This window comes from Harpia harpyja, chromosome 15, assembly GCF_026419915.1.
Source record: "Harpia harpyja isolate bHarHar1 chromosome 15, bHarHar1 primary haplotype, whole genome shotgun sequence".
Lineage (NCBI taxonomy): Eukaryota > Metazoa > Chordata > Aves > Accipitriformes > Accipitridae > Harpia > Harpia harpyja.
The window spans coordinates 26,731,709-26,759,677 of NC_068954.1; the positions used below are offsets into that span (position 1 = coordinate 26,731,709).

General features: G+C 40.9%; 1 protein-coding gene across 4 annotated transcripts in view; it reads left to right on the forward strand.

Moving 5' to 3' along the window:
* LRRC1 (leucine rich repeat containing 1) overlaps window positions 1–27,969 on the forward strand; it is a 105,410-nt gene that overhangs the window by 31,322 nt on the left and 46,119 nt on the right. For all 4 annotated transcript variants that reach the window (XM_052809237.1, XM_052809235.1, XM_052809236.1 and 1 more), the window contains exons 4-10: window positions 2,598–2,687; window positions 18,944–19,000; window positions 20,598–20,661; window positions 21,422–21,496; window positions 23,270–23,414; window positions 26,589–26,707; window positions 27,712–27,795. In XM_052809237.1, coding sequence (XP_052665197.1) covers window positions 2,598–2,687; window positions 18,944–19,000; window positions 20,598–20,661; window positions 21,422–21,496; window positions 23,270–23,414; window positions 26,589–26,707; window positions 27,712–27,795 — 634 coding nt within the window. The remainder of the gene's footprint in view (window positions 1–2,597; window positions 2,688–18,943; window positions 19,001–20,597; window positions 20,662–21,421; window positions 21,497–23,269; window positions 23,415–26,588; window positions 26,708–27,711; window positions 27,796–27,969) is intronic.

The window sequence follows — 27,969 nt, forward strand, 5'->3', positions numbered from 1 at the left end:
TTGCTGAATAATTTTGAATTTATCTAGTGAAATGAGGCTGGAGATAGCAAGGAAGAGGTGATCTTCTAGTTAAGACCTTTGAATACTATTTGGAGAACTGTTTCCTAAAGCAGCCCATGCCACAGAGCTCCTTTGTGATGCTGAGCAAGTCACATAAGCCAGAGTATTCACAGTGGGCGCTCGCTGACCTGCTTTGCTTTGCACTGAGATGGGCTAGGAATACTTGCACGATTAGCTGGCTGGCTGGGGTGCAGGAGTGCTAACAAACAGGAGAGTGTCTGTAATATCTTAAGCCGCTCCAGTGGTTTTGCAAGACGGGCTTCTCCTACGTGTGCAGCTGCGATTCTTCAGAAGTGCGCTCTGAATATCACCCATAGTGTGTTCTAAGTTCTCTGGAAAGTCACATCTCTGAGTGTTAAAGGGACACTTGTGATCTTAATCCCTGTGCCTCTGTAGCCCATTTATATAGTGAGGATAATAACACCACCACAAAAATCTGGTAAAGCAAACTGAGGCTGAACTGATGTTCAGATACACAAGTGGTGAGGGTCACTGAACAGCTTTTTCGCAGTCATCAGTGTGCAGTACATAAAGCTCAGAGCTGCATCTCGTGGTATTGAAATCAAAATTGTCTGTAGTAGTGTGCTAGTTATCCTTCTCTATTTTGTGTGCTGGATAAGGCCTTCGGCCCAAGTAATGTATTTCCTTAAACGGTAGCTGTAATGCACAGCTACAGCTGAGTGGAATTAACAAAAGAGTTGAAAGGCTTTTTAATGGGCTTGAAATAGATCTCATAACTCTTTGTTGACAGTTTAAGGGAATTCTAAAAATTCTTGATAAAGTGGCTCCAAAGTGTATGCATGTCCTGGAAAACATCACTCCAAGCAGTTTACTAAGTTAGAAAACACAGATACCAGAAACTGTTTACACATGGTTGCCAAGTATTTTCTGTGATGGGATCCAGAATTTCAGTTTTACCTATATATCAGGATGTAGGTTTTGGCACTAATTTGCCCAGGCAGAGTGGGAAAGTCTTGTAGTGATTTCCTTTTGTGTGATATCCTGGAACTTTTTTCAGTCACTGATTCTCATCCTTATTTCCTCTAAGCTTAAAAGCCGGTCAAAGATCTTCCCAGTCAGTGTTCTACTACTAATACAGTATGTTGCCTTATTGTCAAACTTAATCATTGATGAACCTGCAGCATTAGAAGTGGCTGGCAGACCATTTTTCCAGATGATTTCAGGTTTATGGTAATAAAAAGGCTCATTTATTGTAGATTAGACTGGAAGTCCACTATATGCTATAGATAGAAGAGAACAGTTCTAGTTGGAAGGGACCTGCAACAATCATCTAGTCCAACTACCTGTCCACTTGAGGGCTGACCAAAAGGTAATCAACCCATTTAACTCCAGTCTTAAACCTGTTAGAGCCTAAACAGTAATGGATAGTTACAGTGGCACTCACAGTGTAGAGATATTGAGCATGTTCTGTTAATAAGGTCCAGAAGATGACAAAGAGTGCAGTATGGAGTTGAGCACATGAAAAGCCCCCCTTGCCCCCCATTGTAATTTGTCTTTTTCCCTTTCCCCATCATGCACAGTTGTATTTGCCTGTAGGTGTGCATCTCCTTTTGGCTAGTAGACTGCAGGTCATACCATGTGCCTTGAGCTGGGTGATGGGGAGAGCAGGAACCAAACTAAATGCTACAGCTTGAGCTTAGATTGCATACTCTGAGGGTCGAGCAGAAGTTGGATGGCTGGGCCAGGGGCTTCTCCTCCTCTACCTCATTGCTCCTTTACCCCACCTTGTCTCCTGTGCAACTGCAAACTGAGCTACTTGGTGCAACCTGGCTGCCAGCAAGCAGCGAGTGGTACAGGAATCCATCCACGGGAGGGGAAGCCGAGCCTTGCAGAAGACCAACTGGGTGATGGACCTAAAGGCTTTGGGAACTTTGGGAGTGTTTTGCATGTGGCTGCATTTTATAGTGTAAAAAGGGAGGGATTACATGCTGCTGTGTTGTGAACTAGTAAATGTGAAATGCTGTAACAGCAGAACGTTGTCTTCATAGTGAACAGACTGTTTCTTCAAAAAGCAGCAATTGAAGAGCAGCCTAGTAGCTAATATGAAAAGGCCATGCTGTAAGCATGTATGGAGCTGAAGCCTGAATAAAAATAATTAATTTAATTATTTTACCATCTAGGTGATACAGGAAAATAATAGTAAAAAATGTTTGGGGTTTTTTTTTAATATGTTTGATTTTTTAAATTTGTTAAAATGCTTTAAATGTTCTCAAGGTCCATAGCTTTTTAAAGTTGCAGATTGGGGGCAGGGAAGACAGGGTCTAGGACACAGGGATATTACCTGTTCTTTGACAAAGAAGAAACTTTAAAATCTCTTTAACTCATGGGTTGGTTTTTTTCTTACTATGTCCCTTAGAATTTTCTGAGAGTCATGCTGGAGTCTGGGCATGCCTCCCTCTGTGTCTATTTGCTAAATAGACTCTTGTTTTCCACTACATGTTCTCTTTTTCAGTATGTATTACATGAATGTGAATACTTCTGCTGGAAGTCCTTGATTTGAATTAATATCTCCACAGGTTGCCCGAAAGCTTTCCTGAATTACAGAATCTAACATGTCTTTCAGTAAATGACATCTCTCTGCAAGCACTACCTGAAAACATTGGGAAGTAAGTTTTTTATACTTTATTACTATCTTAATTTGTTTTCTCTTTATTGTTATGCCTATTGTATACATGACTTGCATAATTGTATGTAATATACCTGTAAAGTTATTTACAGGACTGCGCTTATTTTTTATATTTTTTCCAGTTTGAGGGATCTGTTTAAGAAAAATCCCTTTGCATTTCCACTTGTCATTAGCAGGCTAATGCAGAATCTGAAGCATGTGTGTGTATGTTTTGACTCCGGGATTTGGAGTAACTTGGAATTTTGGTTGCAAAATTAAATAGGTGTTTTGTGATGCAGATCTGACCTTTTGCTTTCCTTCATTGTAGTAGACCATTGATCCATTATTGTGAACATGTCAGATGGCTTGCAGCTTAGCTCAAAACCAGACAATTGTTGGCACAAGAACAGATGGGTAAAAGCTGGCTGTGATCAGGGTGGAAATTAGAAGGTTCCTAACTATAGGAGCAGTCTGGTTCTGAAAAAAACTCCAGTGGAAGCTGTGGAGATGAAAACTCACAGAACAGCTCTTAAGATGAAATTTGATAAGCTTTTAAGATGTGTTTGTTAACTCTGGAAGGGTTGCAAGGGCAGACTTCCAAAGTGGAGACAGATGGAGAGTAAAGTGAACATTGTTTATCTCTTTTTGACTGAAATGAACATCCACACTTACAGAAGGGAAATCTCTCTCAGTGGAGAGAAGAGTATCTCTTCCAATTTAAAGGAGAAGAGGTAATTCCATGTCTCCTCACCTGAATATGTGAGAATGGCTGTGCTGGTTCAGATCAAAGACTCATCTAGCCCAGCTTCCTTCTACAGTTGCAGTAAGTAGATGCCTAGTGAGGATTAATAAGAAAAGCATGTGTTTGATTACTCCTCTTTCCATCCCCTGACTGTTTCTGGTTCAGAGGATTTCCTGAGCTTTGGATTTTGGTTTGTCTAATTGGTAGCCCATAATGAATCTCTCTTCCGTGTACTTGTCCAGTTTCTCCTTGAGCTTGGGTAGACATCTTTAGTATTCCCCCCTGGCAAATAGCTCCACAGGTCTATTACCCATTGCATTGATTTGTTGGGGTTTTTTTGAGCCTGGCTCTATCTACCTTGCTTATGATGCCTAGTATTGGAAGAGACAGTGAGCAGCTGATCCCTATGTACTTGATCTGCCATTGATGCCTTTGTGGTTTTCTACTGTATCCCCACGTGCTTTTTTCCAGGCTGAAGAGTCTAACTTGCTATTCCAGCTTCAGGAATAGTCTTCACAGAACTTAAGATATCTGTGCTTTAACTCAGAAAAGTTATTTGTTACTTTTGCTGGGAAACATACCATTTTAGAGAATTTGAAGTTTCTTGCAGCACCTGATTGTTCTCTATCCCCCCCCCCCCCTTTTTTTTTTAATCTGCACCTACCTTTATGGTTACCTTACCTATACTGTTGTTCTAAGTGGCTGTGTACTGAACCACTTCCATCTTTCTTCAGAAAGCTACAGTAACTCAGATGTTGAGTCATAAGTATCAGTAGAGGCCTATTAATCTTGGACATCCTTTCATAAAGTGGAATATTTCTAACTTGGATTCTTTGGGGAGTCAGCGTAGTCCCTAACAATAAAACCCAACTGTTTCTAAACAGAGGAGTCCTCCAGAAGGGATCTTATTATTAAGAGCTCCTGCAATGTAGTCAAGTTCAGACCAGCATTGCTTTAGCCACTTCCCATGGGTATGAAAGCTGTCAGCTGGCACCACTCCAGCAGCAACAGAAGTGGAAAATGTCTTTTGAAACCTTCCACAAGCACTAACAGGTACAGCTAATGTGCGCCCAGTGACTATGGCAAAGTCTCACCTAAAAATTGCATGGGCCGGGGCTTTTGTGACATTCTTCCTTTTCTGTAAAAGTTCACAAAACTTTTCATGCAGCTTTTTGCAGCACTGGCAGCTAAAAACAGGCTTGTTCAGACTTTGCGGTTGCTGAAAACCAAGGCCAAAAATTTGGGATCCTGCTGGATTCTGAAAATGAATACAAGAAACATGACAAGCTGAAACAATTCCCAAAGCATGAGGTGGACTGCTGGTTTGCAGACAGTAGCTAGAGGAAGGTTGCTGGCTTCCCTGAGAGGTCACTGGCTGCGGTGGCTTAGGCTTCTTGCTTGTCCTGCCTGTTGATTTGGTAGTGTGAGTGGTGATAGCCTCTGTTTTGGAGCAAATGACTAGAAACAACTTTGGTTAAAATGGGGATACCAGGCATTTGTAGAGATGTCAATATGTGGGCCTGTGCAAGAATAAGGGTAAAAATTTGCTTATTATTGATTCTAAGCAGTCCAGGGAAACGCTGTGATGCTATTTCAGCCCTATGTGAGCTGTTGCAGAGCAGAGCAGCATAACCCATCCTCCCTCAAAGCCTGCACCTGATTCCCAATATTGAAGCTAAAAACCAGGGGTCCTCACTTGCTTTGGGAAGAGCCATATGCTTGTGCTGGTGGTCTTCGTGAGTTCTCCTGGAGGGCTAGACTTGAATAAAAGTCTGACAGGCCTGCTTTGATCTGGGAAGTGCTCCCAGGTTAGCTATCTAGAATATGAATATTGTATTTTTACAAAAACAATTCAATCTCATTAGTAGAAATTTCTTCTATCAGATTTATGCTTAAAGAAGCAGAGACAAATGTGTGGGGCTGTTGTCTTCGTCTCATCAGGGATTCACGGTAGGTAGGAATATGGCAGTTGGGAAGTTGATGGTAAGCTTGGGCTAAAGATGCATGCTTTCCAACTCAGAAGAATATTAATGTAACGTGAGGGAAACTCATGGGGTGTCCACCCAAAACGTAACTGTTCCTGAAGTCTGTTGGGGAATGTCTTGGTGACAGAGGGAAAGGGATTCTGTCTTGTTCCAGTTGGAAATTATTGGGAGGGCTTTTTTGTAGCCAATTAGAACTGCAACCTGAAGTCCTTATGGGTCACTTACTTCTGAGAGTGAATTTTATCAAATTTTTAGCATTAGATCTGTAAGTAATAGTTTTATTTTTTTTCAGTCTGGCTACCAACAAGTGCAGCTTCCCTTTTTTAGTTCACAAAATTTTCATCATTTATTGCAAGTGAATTTGATGGTGCAGCCGACCGCCTTGTGTTTGGTAAAAGCAGTGAAATGCTCTGTGGCTTCTCCAAAGGTTGCCTGCTTGTGCTCTTTGTTCCCTTCTCTGTTCTCTTCCCTCTGCACTTGCTGGGACCCCAAAAATGCTAGGCATTAGAAAGAAGGTAATGCTAATTGTGTCTTTCTGGCTAAAGATTCCAAGTAAGGCTCTTAGAGGCGTTTGGATATGTTTGTAAATGCCTTACTGGAGTTTCTGTGTGCTTTGGATAATAATCCATGGTGTTATTTGATGGAATAGGCTGGACCTATGTGCTCTGTGTGAGATCTGTCAAATAGTGAGCAAACAAATATATACTGGTGATTTATGCTACTACAGTTGGGCTTGTTTTGGGAAAAACTTGAATTCCCTATGCTTGCTGCTGGTCTTCTGGCTGCTAGAGTATGTGGAAACTTAGGGAAATGCATCCTAAATTCTTATGGTCTTATACTCTTGTCTGGGAAACTGCCTAATACAGCCAGTGAAATCTCTTAATTCATCTTCATGTAGTACAGTGATCAGTATGTACTTAGTGCCTCTTTTTTTTAAAAGCTACCTACTCAAAATCTTGTGGCACTGCAAATTTGCCCTATTGTCTTAAATGGGGAAAGCAACAAAAGTAATGGCAAATATTTTCTAAACAGCAATACTTTGAAGGTTAGTTAGGAAGTTCTTCCTAATGGCAGATAATAGACTTGAATTGCCTTGTGGTGAACCGTTAGTGGAAGTGTGTCTTCTTCATGAATTAAGATATCCAGTCCATTTTTTTCTCATGGTCTGATGTATAAGGTAAATGCCAATGTTCAGGTTCACTGTCCCAGGCCAGTGTGAACTTGTTCAAGCCATTGATATGTAGAGTTGCTGTTAGTATTTCTACTGTGCCATTATGAATTCTTCTGCACAGACCTTTTATTTTTCTTGTTCTTTGTGTAGCCAGAAGGAGTAATTTTAACGGTCCCAACTGGACGTTTGAAGAATATAGGCAAGGCCTTCCTTGAACCTTTTGTCTTTCCTCTTGCTTGTGCATAGCCATACTCGGTGTATGCCAACTTTTCTCCTTCTGTGTAATCACTTCAATCTGCTTATCTGGTGCTGGTATATGTGCTGAAAGTTTTCCCTTGTTAGATGAAGCATTCCTCTTTTAAGCTCATGTATTGTTTTGGGGCATACTAGAAAGATGTGTGACACACTGCTTGAGGACTTGATAACAGACTAGATGTCTTAATATTACCAGTGCTATTTTTTGTGTTTCTCTGTGACCTGTGTTCTCTTCACTCATGATGTGGTTGCTATCTGGAGTAAAACAGTGAATGCTGATGCATGTGAGATACTTTAGCTAATAATTAGGTGGGTGCAGCTTGGAGCAGGAGTTGTCCTGTTGGGTAGTTGAACCATTTGGAGAAACAAGTTACACAATTTAAGCTGTGAGTGGGAGTGTCTTTTACAGCGTTGCTCAGTCTAATGAGCATTAAGTTTAATTTCCTTGCCTATTCTGCAGGACCGTGTGTGTCTGTAGAGCTGCCCAATGAGCAAGCATAACCTGTTCCTCCCAGCATGGGTAGCATTTAGGAATTTCCAGTTGTTTCCAGGATTTTTCTTCAATAATTCCTTATTCATATAACACCCAAAACACAGGGCATGACTTATGCCTGAAATTCAAAAATCAGAGTATTTGTATGTAGGGGTATTTGGGTAAATCAGGGTGTTTGTCTGTAAGGCTTCCTAGGGCATACCTTACAGTAGTATGAATAATTTAACGTCTGTCTGTCCCCAGCACCTTCTCTGTCCATATGTGTTCATTCTGTAGCGTTGGCTTCAGGATTAGTTCCCCACCACCACCAGCCCACTGGGATGTTGGCTTTTTACCAGCAAAGATTTGGGAACTTAGAGATCCATACAGTGCTCTCATGGCTTAACGTCTAGAAAGAGAAGAGAGATTGTGTCAGCTTTGTATGTTTGTTTATTTATTTGTGGTTCTTAGGCTTGAATGAAGTCCAGGTACCTTCTTGGAAAGCCTTTTATGTGCGTCTCTGATGTTTAATCTAGCATCGGACTCTCAGATGGGTGCTTCACAAGGAATCAGCCCTAGCCAAAAAACCAGTCCTTTCAGTATGAAAAGTGTAATTGAAAAAGACAGTTATCTGTCAAACTCTGTGGGAACAACAAAATCAACAAGTTTCTTTAATGGCTGAAGCAGAGCTTCACTACTGTGCTTTAAATTATGATTTAAGGCCTGTTGCCTGTCAGCACACCAAGCATCTAACTCATATCCAGTTTTTAGCTTTCACCATTTTTTCAGAAGTCTTGTCCGTGCCTGGAAAAGGTAAAGATTACCTCTTTTTTTTGGATACTAAGGTTTAAAGTGTGAGATTATTACTGACTGGCAGGTAGAGTTTTTTGGAAGTTCCCTGTCTGAACTCTAGCATGGCAAATAAAAAAGCTTTCCTTTGCCATACACAATCTTTATTTTTTCTCCCCACCCTGAAACGTACAGATGGTCTCCTACTTGGACACGATCTCCAAATCCTGAGGATTCAACAAAAGATCATAGTAATATCGTAATTTGTAGTATCCCCATCATTCACAGCCTCCCCTCCCCCGCCCCATCCCCCCCTTTTTTTTTTTTTTTTTTTAGAGAACTGCACAGTCTGTGATGCAAGAAAGTAGAATAGCTTTATTTTAGCTTTAGAAATTTTTGATGCGGGGAGGGGTGAATTTCTTTAGATGGGAAGGATATTCTTATGCTGGTGACTGATGAGTCTGGTTTACCCCCAAGCTGCAAGCAGGCTGAATGGATCTGTGGACCTTACTACTGAAAGGGAATTATCAGGTAAGCAGATAAATTTTCCTCTTAACGTCTGCAGCTAGCAGCTAGAATGCCAAAATAGGCATTTCATTATGACAGTGAACGTAATGAAAAGAGTAGAGCAAATGTTACTGCACTTGGGAGCATTGTTTTGCAGAAAGATTTGTTATAGGCATGCTTTTCAAGAGTCATGGAACCACAAATATCCAGAGATTCTGTGTTAGAGAAACAAAGTCACTGAGCGTGGTGGTTTTTTATATGTATGTGTGTTTAATTCTAGAGGTTTTGAAGTTTTCAGCAACTTCTGAACTCAGAATCTTGAATGTTGATCTGAATAGGAGTAGCTGGAGAATAAAAGGTCTTCAAAGGCAAGGATGATGCACTCAATGCAGATGGTCCAGAAGCAGATCAGAATGGCATACTTATTCTGATAATGGATTCCTGGGCCAGTCCTTGACTGTGTTTTTCTTAGTGTACGCTAGGATGCCTAAAGTGTAGATTACACATCTGGTAGCATCACACAGAATGGAAAATGCTCTTAAAATTGTGTGGGACAAGACAATGTAATTCTGTTTTAAGGTTTAGCATAAATTACGATTAAAATGATTAAAATATGGTCTTACATGATACAACAAAAGTGATGGGGAGGCTTATCTTGCAAATACATAGAAGGAGGACTGTTTGTAGGTGGTCTGGCTAGGCTGATATAAATATTAAAAGCTCTCACTCTGGCTTATCTGAATTTAGCATGACAAGTAATATTTACAGAGTTTGAGTAGGTAGAGCATTCAGTGTTAAGCACAGCTGTTTGCTGAATGGCAAAACTGAATGTTAGGGAACTCAAAAGTTTATTGCAGGAACACTGTTTAACAATGTAGGAGTGAATGCAGTGCCATCTGGCCTTTAAATAAGAGATGTTGCATCTTGTATGTTACACAAGGAAGAAATATTTAACATATATTTAGCAATATTCTTTTGAAAGAAATTAATCCCATTTTTTAGTTGTCATTGAAGATTGACGTTGCATGAGTGGAATGGAAGATATTTTGAAAATGAAATCTTGTTGTAATAGCGAATTGGCTTAGCTTCCCCAACCTGCTTCAGTAATCTTGATAAGCAAATTGGAGAATGTTCAGTTAAAGCATTCAAAAGTGAACAGGCTGAGCTGTAATTACGAATCTCTGTCCTCTTCTTAATGATGCCTTTTGAAGGTCATAGGGAGTTCAGTGTTCCTGTCAATTTTTTGGACCATGCTGCTTGCTGTGTGTGAGGGAGGGAGAGAGTAGAACTGATTTCAGTAACTTGAAAACCAAGCTTAGGTAGAAAACTAGTCTTAATTAGCAGCTTAGAATACATCTGTTATATATTTAGGGAATTCCTTGGCCACAAACTGTAGAACTCTCCTCTGTTTTTAAAATTTGGATGTGACTTATAGTACTGGTCATCTGTTTAGTCTTTCCTTCAGTTAGTGACTGATAAGATCCTAATGTTTTTTATCCTTCTGTTTTCACTTGTGGAAGATCTGTAGCTTTTTACAAGCTAATTAATGGTATTGACAATTCAGTTCAAGTAACTAACTGTGCAGATACTCTTCCTCTGGCTTTCAGTGTCTTTGCTGTTTAAGCCTGGGATGACAAAATTACCAGTTTACTTTCTTTTGTGCCTATTAAAATCAGTCTTCCAAGGAAGGGGTATTTTCCCCCCTGTAATTTGTGTGCACTTCTCCCAGCTCTGTAGAAAATGGCAAGTATTAGGAACATAATCCTCACTTTCAGATTTTCTTACTAGAATACTGTCCTGCTTGTCAATCTCCAGAAGTGGACTGCTAAGGAAAGCCTCACGTGCCTTTCCCTTGCACATTATACACCTAAACTTGAGAGGAAAGAATAGTGTTTAACTTAGATGCAAGTTACTTCAAGTTGCTTTGCCTCCAAAAAAGGAGGAGGGGGAATGCTCTCAAAGATGACTTCTGGAAGAATGGTCTTTAACAATGCTGGTGAGACATAATAACAGTTTCATCAAAACTAAATCTAGTTATCTTGCTTTGCAGTTGTTTTTACAGCATCCCTTATGTTCCAAGGTAGAACCGTAGGATTTCACGTCTGTGAAGATGGTTTGCTTTGAAATGGATGAGTGTCCTCATTTAGGAAATTAACACTTCCTGTAGCTTCTGGCTCACATAAGAATTTCTGGGATTCAGTAGCTAAGAATTTGCAAAAATTGCTCTCCCCTATTGAATGGTGTGGGCATACAGTCTCTCTCTTTAAATTCTACTGGATTAATCTTACAAAAATTTATTAGTGCTCTTCTTTATCATTCACACTGTAAAACAGGTTTCCATAACCAAAGGGTAACCAAACAAAGAGGCAGGAGAGTGGTTAAAGCTGGGGGGGGGGAAGAAAAAAAAAAAAAAAGAAAAAAAAATTTAAAAAAAATGCTTTAAGCTTAAGCTAGACTTTTTGGAGAAATAATCTTCTTCAGAAAAGGAAACTAGCTGCACTTCTGTACTATTTGTAGGTTACCATATAATGGGTATAAATTTTAAGGTTTTTTATGATAACTTTGTCAAATTATATGCCAGCATTAAGCAGTAGTTGGAAGCAAAATAAGCATGTGGTGTTGAACCTTTTAAAAAGGAGGGCAAAATGCATACCAGGAGTGTATAGACCACAAACAACATGGTTATATGTTAACAGAACCTTAGGAAATTCAGGAAGCATAATCCTTCCCTGTAAAGGCTACTATCGCTTTTGTTGCGTTGGAAATATTGTTGCACCAAAAATCCACATGGAGCTGGTTCTTCAGACACTAAGGAAGGATATGGTGCCAGCAGGTGTAGTAACTGTGTGTGGGCGAAATAAGGCAGACTTGGGGAAGAACTGGAGTTGTAGTTAACTCTGGAAAGGGGTGTGTGCTACAGAAGCTCTTGAAACCACCCAAGTTTTAAGCACCTAATTTCATAGAATCATAGAACGGTTTGGGTTGGAAGGGACTTTGTTTTGGGTTTGTGTGGCGGGGTTTTGGTAGCGGGGCAGGGGCTGCAGGGCCGGCTCCTGTGAGAAGCTGCCAGAAGCTTCCCCGGCTCCAAGTCGGACCCGCCGCTGGCCCAGGCCGAGCCCGTCAGTGACGGTGGTAGCGCCTCTGGGAGAACGGAGTTAAGAAGGGGAAAAAACCTGCTCAACGGCAGCCAGAGAGAGGAGTAAGAATATGTGAGAGGAACCCCTGTGCAGACACCAAGGTGAGTGAGGAAGGAGGGGAGGAGGAGCGGGGGAGGAGGGGATGCCCCTGCAGCCCGTGGTGAGACCAGACGGCAGGCTGTCCCCCCCCAGCCCATGGAGGGGAGCGGGGGAGCAGATGCCCACCTGCAGCCCGGGGAGAGAGGAGCCCACGCCGGAGCAGGGGGATGGATGCCCCCCAAGATGGCCGGGACTCCATGGGAAAGCCCGCACTGGAGCAGTCTGTGCCTGGAGGACTGCAGTCCGCGGAAAAGACCCATGCTGGAGAAGTTCGTGGAGAACTGTCTCCTGTGGGAGGGACCCCATGTTAGAGCAAGGAACGAGTGAGGAGTCCTCCCCCTGAGGAGGAAGGAGCGGCAGAGACAAGGTGTGATGAACTGACCCCAACCCCCATTCCCCGTCCCCCTGCGCCGCCGGGGGGAGGAGGGAGAGAAAACCGGGAGTGGGGTTGAGCTGGGAAGGAGGGAGGGGTGGGGGAAGGTGTTTTAAGGTTTGGGTTTACTTCTCATTATCCTTGTTTTGATTTGATTTATAGTAAGTTAAATTGATTTTGTTTCTTCCCCAAGTTGAGCCTGTCTTTTGCCCATGACCATAAGTGGTGAGTGATCCCTCCCTGTCCTTATCTCGACCCACAAGTGTTTCTTTATATTTTCTCCTCATCCCACTGGTGGGGCAGGAGTGAGCAAGTGGCCTTGTGGTGCTTTGTTGCCGGCTGGGCTTACACCACTGCAGACCTCCAAAGATCACCTAATCCAGCCCTCCTTTGTGGGCAGAGACATCTTTCACTAGATCTAGTTGCTCAAAGCCCCATCCAACCTGACCTTGAGTGTTTCTAGGGTTGGGGCACCTACCACCTCTCTGGGCAACCTGTGCCAGTGTCTCACCACTCTCATTGTAAAAAATTTATTCCTTATATCCAACCTAAACCTGCCCTCTTTTCAGTTTAAAACCATTGTCCCTTATTCTGTCACTACAGGCCGTGGTAAAACGTCTCTCTCCATCTTTCCTATAAGCCCCCTTTAAGTGCTGAAAGGCTGCAGTAAGGTCTCCCCGGAGCCTTCTCTTCTCCAGGCTGAACAACCCCAACTCTCTCAGCCTTTCCTCACAGGAGAGGTGTTCCAGCCCTCTGATCATTTTTGTGGCCTTCTCTGGACCCGCTCCAACAGGTCCATGTCTTTCCTGGGCTGAGGACCCCAGAGCTGGATGCAGGACTCCAGGTGGGCTCTCACCAGAGTGGGGCAGAGGGACAGAATCCCCTCCCTCAACTTGCTGGCCATGCTTCTTTTGGTGCAGCCCAGGATGTGATTGGCATAGGGCTTGGAGTTTGGAAACTGGTCTTTTCAGGCTCTTTCTGCAGTCAATGATACAGTCAATGAAGAGAGGGTGAGAGCAAGAGGCTTCTTTTTGGAGTAACTTGGAACAGGAGCATATCCCAAAGGTATATGCTGTACCTTCAAATGCTTATGGTCTGAGTAAGTGGCATTTTGAGAGCTGGCTAGTGACTGATTAACCCTGTCATTTCCTTGGGGAAAAAAAAGCTGCTAAATGTCAGGTTCTTAATGAATTGTCAGTCTGCAGGTAGAAGCCTTGTGGGATGGGAGTAGCTTAATAGGATCCTGTCAGATGAGTGACTAGTCACCTAACTGGTGTGTCCTGGGGCAGGGTTGTACATGTTACTGGTAGTTTTATTTGAGCAGTGGGGATGGGCTGTAATGTATTTAAATATGGCTAGTTTCACACGTTTTGTATGCTGTTGTCAGAGTGCCACAGTTACCTTCTCATCTCTTGGAAGACCCTTGATAGAAAAACCAGCATGTTCCTTTTCTGCACAAAAAAGAAAATTAGTTGCCTGGTTTAAACTCCCTTCCTTCCCAGTCTAGTGTCACGATTAATGTTTCAAAGTGTACTTGCTGTGTAGAGATGCAGGGGCAGGTGTTATCAAAGTAACAATAATCTTCAGATGTTGGCCCAGCAAACTGAAGTCCTTTGGCACTGGTGGAAGTAGCCAGGATGTGGACTTCATGTCCCATTTCCATATGCTGCATCCTTGGACTGTGTTCTGTAGCCATCGCTAGTGCTGTATAAAAAATGTAATACCAGACCAAATTCAGAATCTGTACTGTGTTCTCACCTTAGCCATCCTTATTGTGTAGGACCTTCCCTTGTTCTGTATAAATATGGGGACCATGCCCGTTCTCCTTCTCTTTCCCTTCTTCTTGCAGTCTTACAAACGTGAGGAAAAATGACTTTTGGGATTTTACATTCCCCTAATCAGCTGAAACTTGCTGGAAAGGGTGCAGATGGGGCCCTGCATTTCTGCGGTTGCTTTAGATCTTCATCTCTTCCAAAATTGCTTTCTTGTTTCCCAAAGGCTGACTTCTTTTCTTGCATGCTCAGCTGTGTGGTGCTTTTGACATAAGGTCAAAATGTGTGACTTATTACTCAAATAAGAGAAGGCTGTTGTCCAGTTTTCATTGAGTGAGCACCTTTAGCTTTTATATTAGTCCTTTTATCAGCTGTCTTCAGTTTCTCCTAGCTTTTTCCACATTTCTCTTTCCGCCTTTGTATTTTTAACTTCATTTTCACAAGAAAATAGCATATGTCTTACTGTGCTTCCCAATGCTTTCCTCAGAAGCCTTTGCTGATGTACCCCAAGGGCTTGGGTGCTCCCAGTCCTATTGCAGGGACTGGGATAAAAATGGGGCTGGGATAAAAATGGCATATATAGTGTAGTCTATTGTCACTCTTAAGGCTGACTTTCTGGCCCCTTGAATAGCAGAATGATGCAGCTGTCCCTGACAAAGTTAATACACTAGGATAACTCATCTCAGTTTTGTATTTTATAACTTTACAAGACAGAGTATATTTAATGTATGTGGTACACTGAAAATGTAATTTCATCCAAGGTAACTAGGGAACATGTCTCTCCATCTCTTTTTTCTTTTCTTGTTGGTTGTTTTTTTTTCTTAAAAACTGCAGTTGAGATTGTTTTACCTAATGCAGTGAATTGCTGTTGTCCACAGAGTCTTCTGCTTTTGAAATGGTTGTTTTGTAGGGCATGTTGCTACTGATAATCTCTCTGTAATTAATCCAAACTAAAACTGGCTTGCTTTGGAACAAGAAGAAGATGCTTTGATTCCAGTCTTAGTGGCTGGTTCTAGTCTTACCTTTATTTTGGAGGAGACCACTGCAGCTGAATTGAAGAAGTATTTGTGGTGTTCCCAATCTGTAGACAGTCTTGGATTGCGAGTTTCTCTCTCAAATCCTGACAGGAATGCTCAGGAAAGACACTTCCAGCATTTATGGACAGCTTTGTTGCTATTAGTTTTGTTCTCAATTACTGATTTCACACTCTTCGTTCTTCTAGCTCACATGATGAATAACAATATCTACATTTACTTTAGGTAGAGCACTGAATAAGTGTGTCTCGTTTGTACTGAAAATGACATTTTTAGCCATGTTGTACCTTTAAATTCGTCTTGATTCCACCCTTACAGCAGAAATCATCTGGAATGCTGAGATGGAAAACTTTAATTATTTCAGTTACTGCATCCTCCTCCTAGTTTGGCTGTTGCCTTGTACTCAGTAATCACACACATGCTCAATGTTTGAGGTGTGTGTGGTAGCTTTTGTGGTGAGAATTACATTACATTACAATATTAATGCTTTTTACAAGCTTCTGTGAAATAGCTTCTTACGATAGTAGTCTTGGAAAAGCACTTAGGGTTTTTTCTTGTTTTTTTTTTTTTTTTCTCCTTTACAATATAGGTGAAATTTTGCTTGTACATTTTCTGTTGGTTTTTTGGGGGGGAGTGAGGACCCTTTGCCTGTATTTGGAGAGCAGCCTGCAATGCTCTATGGTTTCTAAATGCAGTTGGTGAACAGCCGCTGATGGAACTGTGTCTCCTGTCTGAGTAGACTAAGTTGCTGTTGCCTTTGTGTTTTATGGATTGAAACAGCTAATCCCCCCATGACTGGTTTTCTCTCATAGATGAAGATTGGGGTTAAGGAAAGACTCTGAAATCATTAAGGCATGTCTTCTTTTAGTTCCTTTCAGAGACTTCAGAAAGACTCTTGACTAACAGTGCACCTGTAAAATTAAGGGCAGAGGGAAAAGAAATTATTTCATTTAGTATATTGTGAAAAATCTCTATTTGTAGTTGATAAGAGGAAGAATTAACACTTTCTGGAGAGAATGTATTATGAAATCAGGAAACGCATTTGAAAAATAGAAAGAAATGTAGGATTTTTCTTGCAAATGACTGAAAATCCTGTTTCTTAACATACCTTAAAACCAGAAAAATGTTAGTGAACATACAATGTGTTAAGAACCTGTTGGTAAATTTAAGGAAGAGCTATACCTCTGCTCTGTATCGGAGCTTGGTGCTTCAATACATAAGCATGCCTTTTATATGATGCTATTTTATATGATAACTCCCACATTTTCCCATTTTAAACTGCAGCACATAGGTTTGCTGGGAGCTGCTTCTGTAACTAGTTGAAATTTTCAGAGTAATGAGTCAAATTTCCTCTGATTTTTCTGGCCTCTCTTTCAGATGGATCCACCTTAAACATAATACTTCAGTCTAATGGGGCAGCTTTGCTGGTATAAACTTCATAGGCTTAGTCTCTGTTTCACATTACTTGATGGGAAGCTTCATTTTTCCTATTGAGGTCTGCTTACATTGGGTTTGGAGTCAAGACCTTGGAAGAAGTAGAAAGGATAGATTAAAGGGGCGGAGGGCAGTGTCTTTGGTTTGTTCCAGGGTAGAGTTATAGTTGTGAGCATGCTGTGGGTGAGAATAGCTGTAGAATAAAGCATTGCTCCTCCAGAAAGTTGTGTCATTAGAGATGAAAATGTAATCCCGTAGGTAGCTGACTCCCATAAGAAGAGAACCTAGCCTGGGACTGCAGTTGGCCACAGTCAGTCTCTGAAATGCATGGTGCGCGGTCGGATGCAAAGACAGCTGTTGATGGGTACAAGGGCACAACTACCCAGTGAGTCCTCATAGCACTGCTTGCTTGGGCAGTACATATGCATTCCTTGCACCTTCTTGGCAGTTGTACTGGCCCAGGTGTGTAAGGGGATTTATTCTGTGTTGGATTAGGGATCTGTCTTACTCTTTTTGCTGGGTTATTTTTAGGCAGGATCAATTTCCTGAGCTGATTCACTTGCCTGCCCCAGTTTAATGGTATGATGAGGCTGGTTAAGATGGTGGTTCCCAAGTTCTTGCTGTTGAACGTGGTTTTGCTGACGAAGATTTCTGTTTAACCACAGCCAAAGTGGTGTCTGATGTAAGAAGAGAAATTAAGAGATTGCACCATTTTACTCATCGACGCTTCAAGGTGATGGGGAGGGAGATAAGTAGATGCGGGGTGATCTGTAAACACAAGATTACAAGGCAGCTTGGCGGTGTGTGCATCCTTTTTGTATTCTCTTGATAAAAGTGAATCATGGGCCTCACCTAATACGAGCTTGAAGAGAAAGTGTGACATTCAAAGGAAGATTGGAATAGGTTTCTAGAAGACCTGTAAACAAAAATGTAATGGCAGTCTGTGGGTGGCGATGTGAGTAAGAGCAAACCCACGTTCCTCTCGGAGAGAAACGGTTCTCCATCACCTCTCCCCCTCCACTGGTTTGGTTTCCGTGAGGATGTCGGATACTTTGTGCCATCTTGACTTGTGTTTTATAGTGTTAAAATTTTTATGTGAGAGTTTTCTCTTGTGTTGTTGGAATGATGGCTTCCTTACTATCTTGTTTCTGTCAAATGATTTTGAGTGGCAGTAACTGAGTTACTCTCACTTATCTTTTAATTGAATTTTTAATAGGCTTCTACTAAAATATCTTCACCTATATGGTATGTTTTAACTGTATTTCTTCTGGAGGAATGCAGAAACCATTGGGTAAAATGTGCTTATTTTAAAAGCTGGAGGTGCCTGCTGAGACTGTAATCAAAGCTCCTGTGAGATTTCATTCACTGTTTTCTGAATGCAGTACGAAATAGGTGCTTGAAATAAGGATGTATTTTTCAGACACCATCCAAAGTCAATCCATGAAAAATCTTCCTTCCTCTTTTATAACTCATTATATCAGTTATGTTGCTTTCCCTGCTTAGATAGCTGTATTGGAGTCACAGTATGAAGGTTTTTCTTTAGTTTTATCGAGGTTATCAGCTGCTTTTTTTTACTGGGGCTAACTAATGATCCTGTAATTCACTATGTTGGTATTATTGGAAGTGAAAACATATATTCCAGTTTTATGTCATCCAAGTACACGGGCTTGGTTTGTTTTTTTTTTTTTTTCCTAAGGTGTACAAACAGAGACATTTTGGGTTTAGATTTAACATGTGTTTCAAATTTAGTGGAATTCCTTTTTCAATCTAGATTTTATTTAAGGCCTAGCACACTGTCCCCCTTCCCTGCACACCAGGACAGAACATATTCTGTTGTAGGAGACTACTTATTTGCAGTCGCCATATCTGATTTTTATTTTTCCCAGGGACGCTGGAGGATTAGAGCAGATTATAGTGTTGGGATAATGTCTGACTCCTTGTGTTCCATTTAGTCATAAATAAACCCCTGAAAAATCTGAATGTTGCTATGGTGATGTTAGTAAAAGCCTGGGATATGAAGTAAGTGAGCCGCTTAGAAACGTAATGTCACTTACAGTAATGAGCACGCCGTTGTTAGAACAGTGATGGGTTTACCTGACGCTCTGTAACTTTGGTAGCCCAAGCCAGATTCTGAAAGTGAGTAAGTAAATCCTATTCTTATGAATATGCTCTGTTCAGTAACTTGCAACTACTGACCTTTTAACAAATGGAAATTTGTGTTTTGTCTGTTTACTTTCTAGCTTTAACATGTTGAAGTATCACAGAGAAACAAGCAAAAACTTCCAGTCTTTGTATGCTGCCTTTCACATGATGGTCTAGTTGAATTAAAACAACAAAAAAATCAGTTCACAGCAATTTTGTTTTAAACTCTGTAAACACACATTTTTCTTCTGAAAGTGTGGAATATAAAAAGTAAGAAAGTAAGATTGCATTAAAATGTGGTTTTGGTGTTTTTTTTGTTTTGTTTTGTTTTTTTTTTTTTTTTAGTCTTTATAACCTGGCTTCACTGGAACTTAGAGAAAATTTGCTGACATATTTACCTGAGTAAGTGACATTTCATTTGTTTCATTATACTAACATAAAATGTTCTTATTCTTAAAATCTGCTAACATATGAAAGTGAATAACAGATAGAAAAAATATTCAGTGCCGATTGACAACATGTATGAGATAAAGCATTGTTTTAGCAACACCGAATTACACCCATTACTTCTAGTTGTACTTGGTTAGTAGCAGGAGCTTGCAGTCTGTGTCAATTGGTTTTGCTCTATAAAAATATTCTGTATAAAATACAGCAGCACCAAACAGTTTTTCCTGCATGCATTGAACGAGCAGATCAGCAGTGGGAGTGGTGGTTTGAGTTGTTCTCATACTGAAATTTCGTAACTGTGAAAGTAGGGTAATAGGATCTGAGAGATTTCCACTCTAGACCTTCATAGCATTTAAGTAAGCCTCTGTGTTCAGAGCTAAGTAAACAAAAGCTTCCAAAACCTGGAGATCAAAGGCTTGGTGACAAACTAGGCCTACTGATGTCTGAAGTCTGACTCCACCCACCATGATTTTGGGGGGAAAAAGATACCTAGATGTGTCTGTGCTGGCTTTATTGTGGCAGAGGAATTGGTGGGCTTTTGTAAGATTAATTGGGTATCTTATATTTGGGGGATCCTTTTTGGCTGCCTGGAAGAAGCCTTGTCTTTCCCTAGTGAAGGAGTTTCCTTCCTTCACTACCTGGCTGCTTCTTGCAAAGTTTTTGGTGACTCCTATTCTGCTCGTTTAGGTAATCTAATAGATATTGTAATAGATTTAACCTATCTCTTCCCTAGTCCCTTTGGGGTCCTTTCTTCCTGTCAATCTAGCCAGTACCTTGGTTGTGGTTGTTTATAGCTGTGAGCCACAAGGCACTTTAAATGTCAGTGGTCAGAATATATGAATTACTAGCTAGGTTTCGCCATGGGGTGTCAGAATGAAGTTATCACAAATGTTGACAATTTTATTGCTCCTGGAAAATTCTGACTGTCAGTAATGTAGCTGATGAGTCTCGCTGGCTTTCTTGCTACTGTGGTTTTGGGGGAGGTAAGCAAGAGATCTACAACAGACTGCTTTTGAAATAGAAGGATGGCCCTCTCTGTTCATGTTCGGAGAACTTCCTTTACATCCTTTTGGGCTTCCCTCTGTTTGCATCCTCAAATCCAACCTGGAACACTTCAGAAATGGATAGATCATGTTGAGAAGGTAAATGATGGATTTATTGAGTATTGAGTCACACTGTTACATGTGATCACCATGGGGAATTTTTATCCAGTTGCGTAACTGTAAATTCCCCCTAAAAATGAATCTAACCAACTATACTAAACTGTGTGGCGTTGTCCACCCTGAGGGGCTGATGGTTAAAATAAAGAATAATGATTTGATTGCTTATACTAAGTTTTAAGTTTCAAGGGCATACAGTTATAGTGACAAACCAAATTATTTTTTTCAGTAAGATATTACTGCAAATAGTCTATGCCCAGTAAAATAACTGTCTGTCTACAATACGTTGTAATTTGAAATATGAGTTTCAGTAAAATGAGCTCATTCAAATACATGGGGTTTCTGTTGGTTTAGTCTGATGTGGTTTTGTTTTGACTTATCTCGTCTCACAGATCACTTGCCCAGCTGCAGCGACTAGAAGAACTTGATTTAGGAAACAATGAACTTTATCACTTGGTAAGAGAACATGCTACTGAAAGTGCACGTTGGTCTTGTTTTACACATCATTTAGATTAAATAGGTCATAGGATGTCCAAAACTGAAGAAAGAAAAACGTGTGGAGGGAAAGTCTTTTTATATGTACAGATGAATTTTGGCAGTGAGTTGGTGCTTTCCATATCTGCTTAGTCTTGTTCAGTACAATATTACTTTACCCAAAAAACTGCAGCTGATCTCTAAAAAATGAAAGCACTGCACAGACTTCTTCTACAGAAAGAAAAAGGAGTGGAAGGGCACAAACTCTTGTCTGCACTTGCAGTTACAATGAACACATGGGCTTCTGTAGGGAGCTGGATGGGCTGAGCACAGACGAATGCTCAACTATTTCCAGGGTGGGAGTAGGAATCTTTGGGAAAGGGCTGAGGCAAACTGTTGAGGGCTATAGTGTCTGACATTGTGGCAGATGGGTGGACCAAAAGATATGTTACCTCCCTTCAGATGGCTCAATTAAATGCTGGATTTGCAGTAGATAAAAGAGTGTGCATGCAATTTGTTAGTGCATGTCAGCTAAAGTTTGGTAGCTTGTTAAGCTGTAACAACTAATTTTTATGATGGAGTTCCCAAATGCTTATAGTCACCGTTGCTGCATTTAATCGTGGTACCTCTAAACAGTGCTTGGAGTAAGGATTGTTTCACTCAGACTGTAATTACGGGGTGGCTGTTTGGTTTTTACTTGAAGCTCCAATGCTACTTAATGTTATTACTTTTCATGTTATAGCCAGAAACAATTGGTGCACTTTTCAATCTTAAAGACCTCTGGTTGGATGGAAACCAATTAGCTGAAATACCTCAGGTAAAGATGAGCTCTCCTGATACTGTTTTGAAGATGCTTTTAAAAGAAAACCTTTTCGTTCATACCTAAAGGAAGGTGATGTAAAATCAAGTAGTTTTCTCAGTTCAATTTGCCTGGATTTGGTTTTGGATGTGTAAGGGCTTTCTCTTAATAAGTTCTTCTGCAAGGGAATGTACATGATATCCTGTGTTGTCAGACATTTTCTTTTAAACATTTTGACAAAGGAATTGTTTCCTAATAGGCACATTGTTCAATTTAGGATGACACATCCTCTTGTTTACAGTCCTGGCTCAATGATCAGGGAGCCACTAGTTGGCTGAGCTAACCCTCACCTTTTGTGTCTATCTAAATTGCAGTTTTGACAGTTTTGAGGATGAATTGCTGGTTTTTTGCAGTCATCATTTTCCATTCAAATACAGTGTTTGGGAGAAGTACAATAACAGAACTGTTGCCATAAATAGAAATTTTGATTTATGCAGGCAAATGCCCCATCTGACATCGGTCATGGGATGAGGGGCCTTAGCATTTAAAGCTTACAGCACTCTAAATTCCCTTTCTTAAGAACTGCGATAACATGTGGGATGGTTTCTTTTCCCTCTTTTTCCTTTAGAGCCAAGTCAAAACCTGTTTTCTCCTGTTCCTCATGCAGTTTGCCGTTATTTGCTATATTGATCTCATTGTCAACAGTGTAACTTGGAAATCGGTTACAGTTTAGTGGGTTTTGTTGACTTTGTTGTTGTTGGCTTGGCCTAATAATTTTTTAAGTAGATGTAGTTAAACACTGATAATCATTCATAAAAGGTCAAGTGTGACTTCAGTAGCTGTTTTTATTGAAGCTGGCTATTACTGTGTATTTTGTCTAATGTCTAAAAGATGAACTTGTAGGATAAAGGGGTGTGTGTGTGTGTGTTTAATGAAAGATCCTTCTGAGAGGCAAACAATTCCAAAATAAAAGGACTGATCTTGTGAGTTGGATCAAGGCTGTCACTGTATGAAAATTTCATATATGTAAAACTAGAGGGCACTTTTGCCCCAGCCGTTCTGTTCTCCAAAGATTATTTGGATGGGTAAAATAAGAACTATTCTAGAGCGTGTATAGGGGTATCTGTGTACATGGGGAATGGGAGGGTGCTCTGATGGCTAATAGAGACAAAGGTATTTCTCTGTCAGACTTTTAAGCTAATTGGCAGATTACCATTGTAAAAAATTAAGTAATCATTAATAATCGTAGATGATGGCAGTATAACTTGGCAGTTCAAATATGCTAGCTAGAGCAACACTCCCAATTCCTATTTCTACATTTGTTGCAGGTGGGAGATACGAAGATATGAAATCCCTAGATGTCATGGCATGTTGCTGTATCAGCCAGGAGGGACTAATCCTAATTTGCCTAGGGTTAATTGGGAGTGGCAGACTTTAATTACGTGGAGGTTGATAATCTGTAGTTCTGAAAAAACAACTTTGCAGACTTTAGGAAAACTCCAGTTTTGGCTGGTGCTTGCCTGGGTGTGCTCAGCATACCTTGTCTGACTACTGAAGCCAGTCTTAATAGTTAGAATAAGAAACTGTGACTGAATTACTTGGTTGGTTTATCATATATAAAATGTAATTATTTACTTTTTTCTGCATTTAGAGGTCATACAAAGAATGGCCAATTTAGAGGTTGTACAGAGAATTGTTTTTCTTTCTGGAATTTTCATTGTGATGGTACATTTTTCAAATTGCTTTGTTACATGTTTGGGCATGACTTAAATTTTTTTTCTCGTATTGCAGGAAGTAGGAAACCTGAAAAACCTGCTTTGTCTGGATGTTTCTGAAAATAAATTGGAATGCCTTCCTGAAGAAATTAGTGGTCTGACTTCTTTAACAGACTTGCTTGTTTCTCAGAATGTACTTCAGGTCTTACCTGATGGCATCGGTAAGTACCAGGTGAATGCTATCACACAGAACTATTTAATCCACCATATATTGGAAGTCATTTGTTTTCAAGTCTTTTGAAGTCTTTTTGTGCAAGAGATGAGCTTGTCTCAGGTTTTTTTTTTTTTTTTTTGCTTAGTATGAAATGCATAGCTCTACTAATTTCGCATTTTAATTGTCTGCATAATAACTACCTCATAATCCTTTTTTGGCCTTCCCTTGATACCTACCTGAGCAAAATATAAGTTAATATATCTTCTCTGTTCCTACTGTGTCCATGTCGCCATCATAATTCTTTTAACATTGTAAAATTCTAGCTTGTAACATGCTGTAGGTCACTTGTTAAGACTGACGGACAGTATCACTACAAAAATGACATCCTTTTTAGTAGGGATGTGTAATTGTCTTCAATTGGACAATGTGATTAATCCTATACTGAACCCAGTGGAAGGCTGTTCCAGCTTCAGCCCATTATTCTTCAGCCTTGAGGATCCAAACTACAACCTTTCTGTGCCTGACCCCTTAAAACAGGTTTAATGATTCAGGAATGTTTTCTGAAGCATTACCAGTATCTTTTTTAAGGTAAGTTTTTTTACCCGTGCAGTAGCTGTGATGAGCAGTCAGCGAGGCATTGTTTCTCTACTACTCATCAGCTGTTTTTCCAGAGAGTTTTGTGTTGCAAGAGCATGCCTTCTGCTTGCCAGGATTTCCCCCCCCCCCCCCCCCCCCCCCCCCAAAATAAAGGTGTAGGGGAGGGAGGACTTGTGAATGTGGTTTAACTGGCAATGTGGAAAAGAATGAACAGAACTTCCCTCTCCCTCCATATACTATATGAGCCTAAGAAAGGATTAATGTTTTTCTAGAAGTTAAACTTGGGGGAGTGGGGTGAGTAGTGTGAGTCCTACAGTTGGCTAGTGTGTGTTTGGTAGAGAGTTGTAGCAGCCCTCTCTGGTGATCTGAGCTGGCCAGTACAGTTGTTGTACATCAGAAATGGAGCTGTATCTTCTGAAAGGTTACAGCCCACTCAGCGTGCAAGAGGGGAGCTTGCCTGTAACACCAGCTGGTGAACAAGAGGAGCTGCTGCTTCTTGAGAATCTTGTTAAATGGAGATCCTTTGCTGGGGAAGGGGATTGCAAACAGCCAGGCCGTTTCAGGCCAGGCCTAGTTTGCATGTGCATTTTTTGGATGTATTTTTGTTATAAAGGCCCAAAAGATTGCTACTTCTGTGACTATAATAGCTTACTTGTGTTTGGAAAACTGGGTAGGGCTACAGTACTTTATTCTTTTTGTGTAATGCTGGGACTTATTATGTGAAACTGAGAAAATCTGGTATTGTGGTTGACGTGAACCTTGCTGGTCTCTGTGAAAGCTACTGGGAGGAGCTCAGCTGATCACTGAATCCTTGGTTGGATTGGTGGATCTATAGAGCCCTCAAAGCAGGGCTCTCACCACCACCAATGGGTCAGGTCAGCTGTGGCTGTGTCTCACCAAGTCTCAAGCCCCTAATGGAGGTGGCTCCAGCACCCTCTGGGCAGCCTGTGTCAGTGCTGCACCACCTCCCAGTGAGGAAGCTTCTCCAGATGTCCATCTGGGACGTCCCATGCTTCAATTTGTGGCCATTGCTGTCTCACCTGCCACTGCAGAGAAGAGTTTCGCTCTGTCATCTCTGTAACTGCCCTTCAAGTAGTTGTGGACTGTTCCTAGACACCTCATTGGCTGCTTCTTTGCTGGAGTAAACAAAGCCAGCTCTCTTGGCCTTAGCTTACATGTGCCCTGGTCATCTTGGTAGCTTTGTACTGGACCCCCATCAGCATCTGTCTTGTATTGGGGAGTCAGGGGCGAAGACAGGACAGGACATGAAACTGAGCATGATTTTACAGGTGTGGCCTCACTGGTGCTAAGTAGATGGGATATAGTAACTTCCATTGATCTGCTGGCCATAATTCTCCTAATGTAGTCCAGCTAGTGTTTACTTTATTTCTGGTGAGAGTGCACTGCTCTTTCATATTCAGCCTGGTCCTCACCATTAAGCCCCAGGTCCTTTCCAGCAGGGCTCCTGTAGAGCCTGTCACTTGCCAGCCTGTACTCGTGCACAGGGTTATTCTGCCCAGGTGCGGAGCTCTGCACTTCTCCTTGCTGAACCTCGGGTTTCTGTTTAGGTTACTATCTTACTGTGTATCAGCTGTCTTTTCATGATATAGCATCATCAGTGAATTTGATGTGCCAGCCTATTACAGCTATTTTGGACAGTGTGGGGATGGGCAGGGAGGTGTCAGCAGCTAGTGATGTCTCCTGAATTCTCTGTCTTGAGCTCTGCCTGGGTCACCTCTGCTTTGCACCAAAGATCATTCTGATACAAAGGAGCAGAATCATAGAATAGTTTGGGTTGGAAGGGACCTTTCAAGGTCATCTAGTCCAACCCCCCTACAATGAGCAGGGACATCTTCAACTAGCTCAGTTTGCTCAGAGCCCCATCCAGCCTGAGCTTGAATGTTTCCAGGGATGGGGCATCTACCAGCTCTCTGGGTAACCTGTTCCAGGGTTTCACCACCCTCATTGTAAAAAAAGTCTTCCTTATACAAGGAAGAACAAAGTGAGCTTTCTGCTCTGAAATAGTATTTTGCCCTTCTTGGGGAGAAAACCTTCAAAGAAGTTTAATTTCTATTCTGAAAAATGAACTTGGGTTTCATGTCTGACTAACTGGGTTTTATATTAGGACAAAGAGACCTTGATCCTGTTTGAGTTTGGGCTGTCACTTCAGTGCAAGCCTTTCTTACTATGGCTGAGTAGGCATAGGTGATCTTTTGAACACTCATTTATGAATAAACATTGTATAATTGAGGAAAAAATAGATAATTTTCTTCTTTTTGTAGGCCTTTGGGTAGACATGTCCTTGACATTTACATGAGGTACCATTCAGATTGCGACTTTAATACAATTTAATATGCTTAAATATTGAATATGAATATTTATATTGAATATGAATTCAGTGATGTTATAAACTTGAAAAAGTAGTGCAAGTGCCAAGTGAAGCAATGCTTGAATTCTTTTTTTACCTGAAAAAAATTTCATTGTGTTAGAGGATTTCTAAGTTTTGCAGCAGAATGATTTTCTGTAATTAACGCAGGTATCGGACGATACTAAACTAAACAAATGTGTTGTTCTTTCTGTCCAGGAAAATTGAGGAGGCTTTCCATTTTGAAGGTTGATCAGAACAAACTTATTCAACTAACAGATTCAATTGGAGACTGCGAAAGCCTTACTGAACTAGTTCTAACAGAAAACCAACTGCAGGTAAACATGGTTATGACTGCTCAAATGTCTGGTGGTAACAAGACCCGCTGTTAAGTGCTGCATCACTTAGCTTGTAAGGTTACTCAATGTTACCACTGTTAAGTAGCAAGTTTCCTTTAAATGCATCTTATTTCTAACCTTAAATGAATGCTGAAGATCAAGTTGTATGTACTAACAATCCTCCCTTCCAAGGGCTTAAGCAGTTACATATTCACTCTTGAATCTTTCATGATCAGTAAGGGAATCGGAGCACCTGGAGCGCAGGCATCTTTTACTTTGTTGTGTTTTTAATGCGGAGTTTGTGCTGTGTTGCGTTGTTGCCAACTTTTGCTGTGCATTATCTGGATCAGACTTGCTGGAGCTGACCAGAAGCCCTGAGTGCTGCAGAGCTGCTGTTGTACTGTCCCTTGCTCTGCTGATCTACTCTGGCCAGGTATTAAATATGATATGTGGTCAATTAAAATAAAATCTCAGACTTCCTTTCATTAGATATTTCCTTCCATTATTTTGAAACTGCCTTCACAGGACACTGACACTTGAAGAGAAGTGTTTATAAAAACCTAGGTTTGAGCATTTCTTAAGTTAGGTTGGTGCTTGGTTGAGTTAGGAGCTTAACCCCGTTGGAAGGATGCCTCTCCAGAAGTCAGTTCATAGCACCTAAGTTAGAAGCTTGCCTCTCAATTAGCTATTTAGGGAGCCTAAAGTTAGATAATAAGGACATTCTGCATACATGCTTCTGTACTCAGCTGTTGTGCATCTGTCATCTTAGTGCAGAGATAACTCATGAATGAATTTGTATTAGAAACTGACATTCCTGGACATTTCTTCTGCAAAATAAAACCTTGGATCTGCTTTGGAAGGCCTGGTAGTAATGAGGGTTAGCTACACTCCAGTTTTGAAAACAGATCAGTCTATTAATTCATTTTTAAAGTGAGATAAGTTTTGTTGTGACTCTGTGAATTTACAAATTCTGTTTGCATATTATTTTGTTTTTGTTGGCACAGTCATTGCCGAAGAGCATCGGAAAACTAAAGAAGCTGAACAATTTGAATGCCGATAGAAACAAATTAACATCTTTGCCCAAAGAGGTAAGTTTTGTGCAATTAACTCTCACAGATGCGATTATACAAACAGAAAACTCTTGATTTCAAATGTCTGCAAGAAGTAGCAGGCAGCTTTGATTCCCTGGGTATTCTTCCCAAACCAATCACAACCAGAAACTTGTCCATTAAATCTGAACAGCATAAATCTGAACAGCAGCT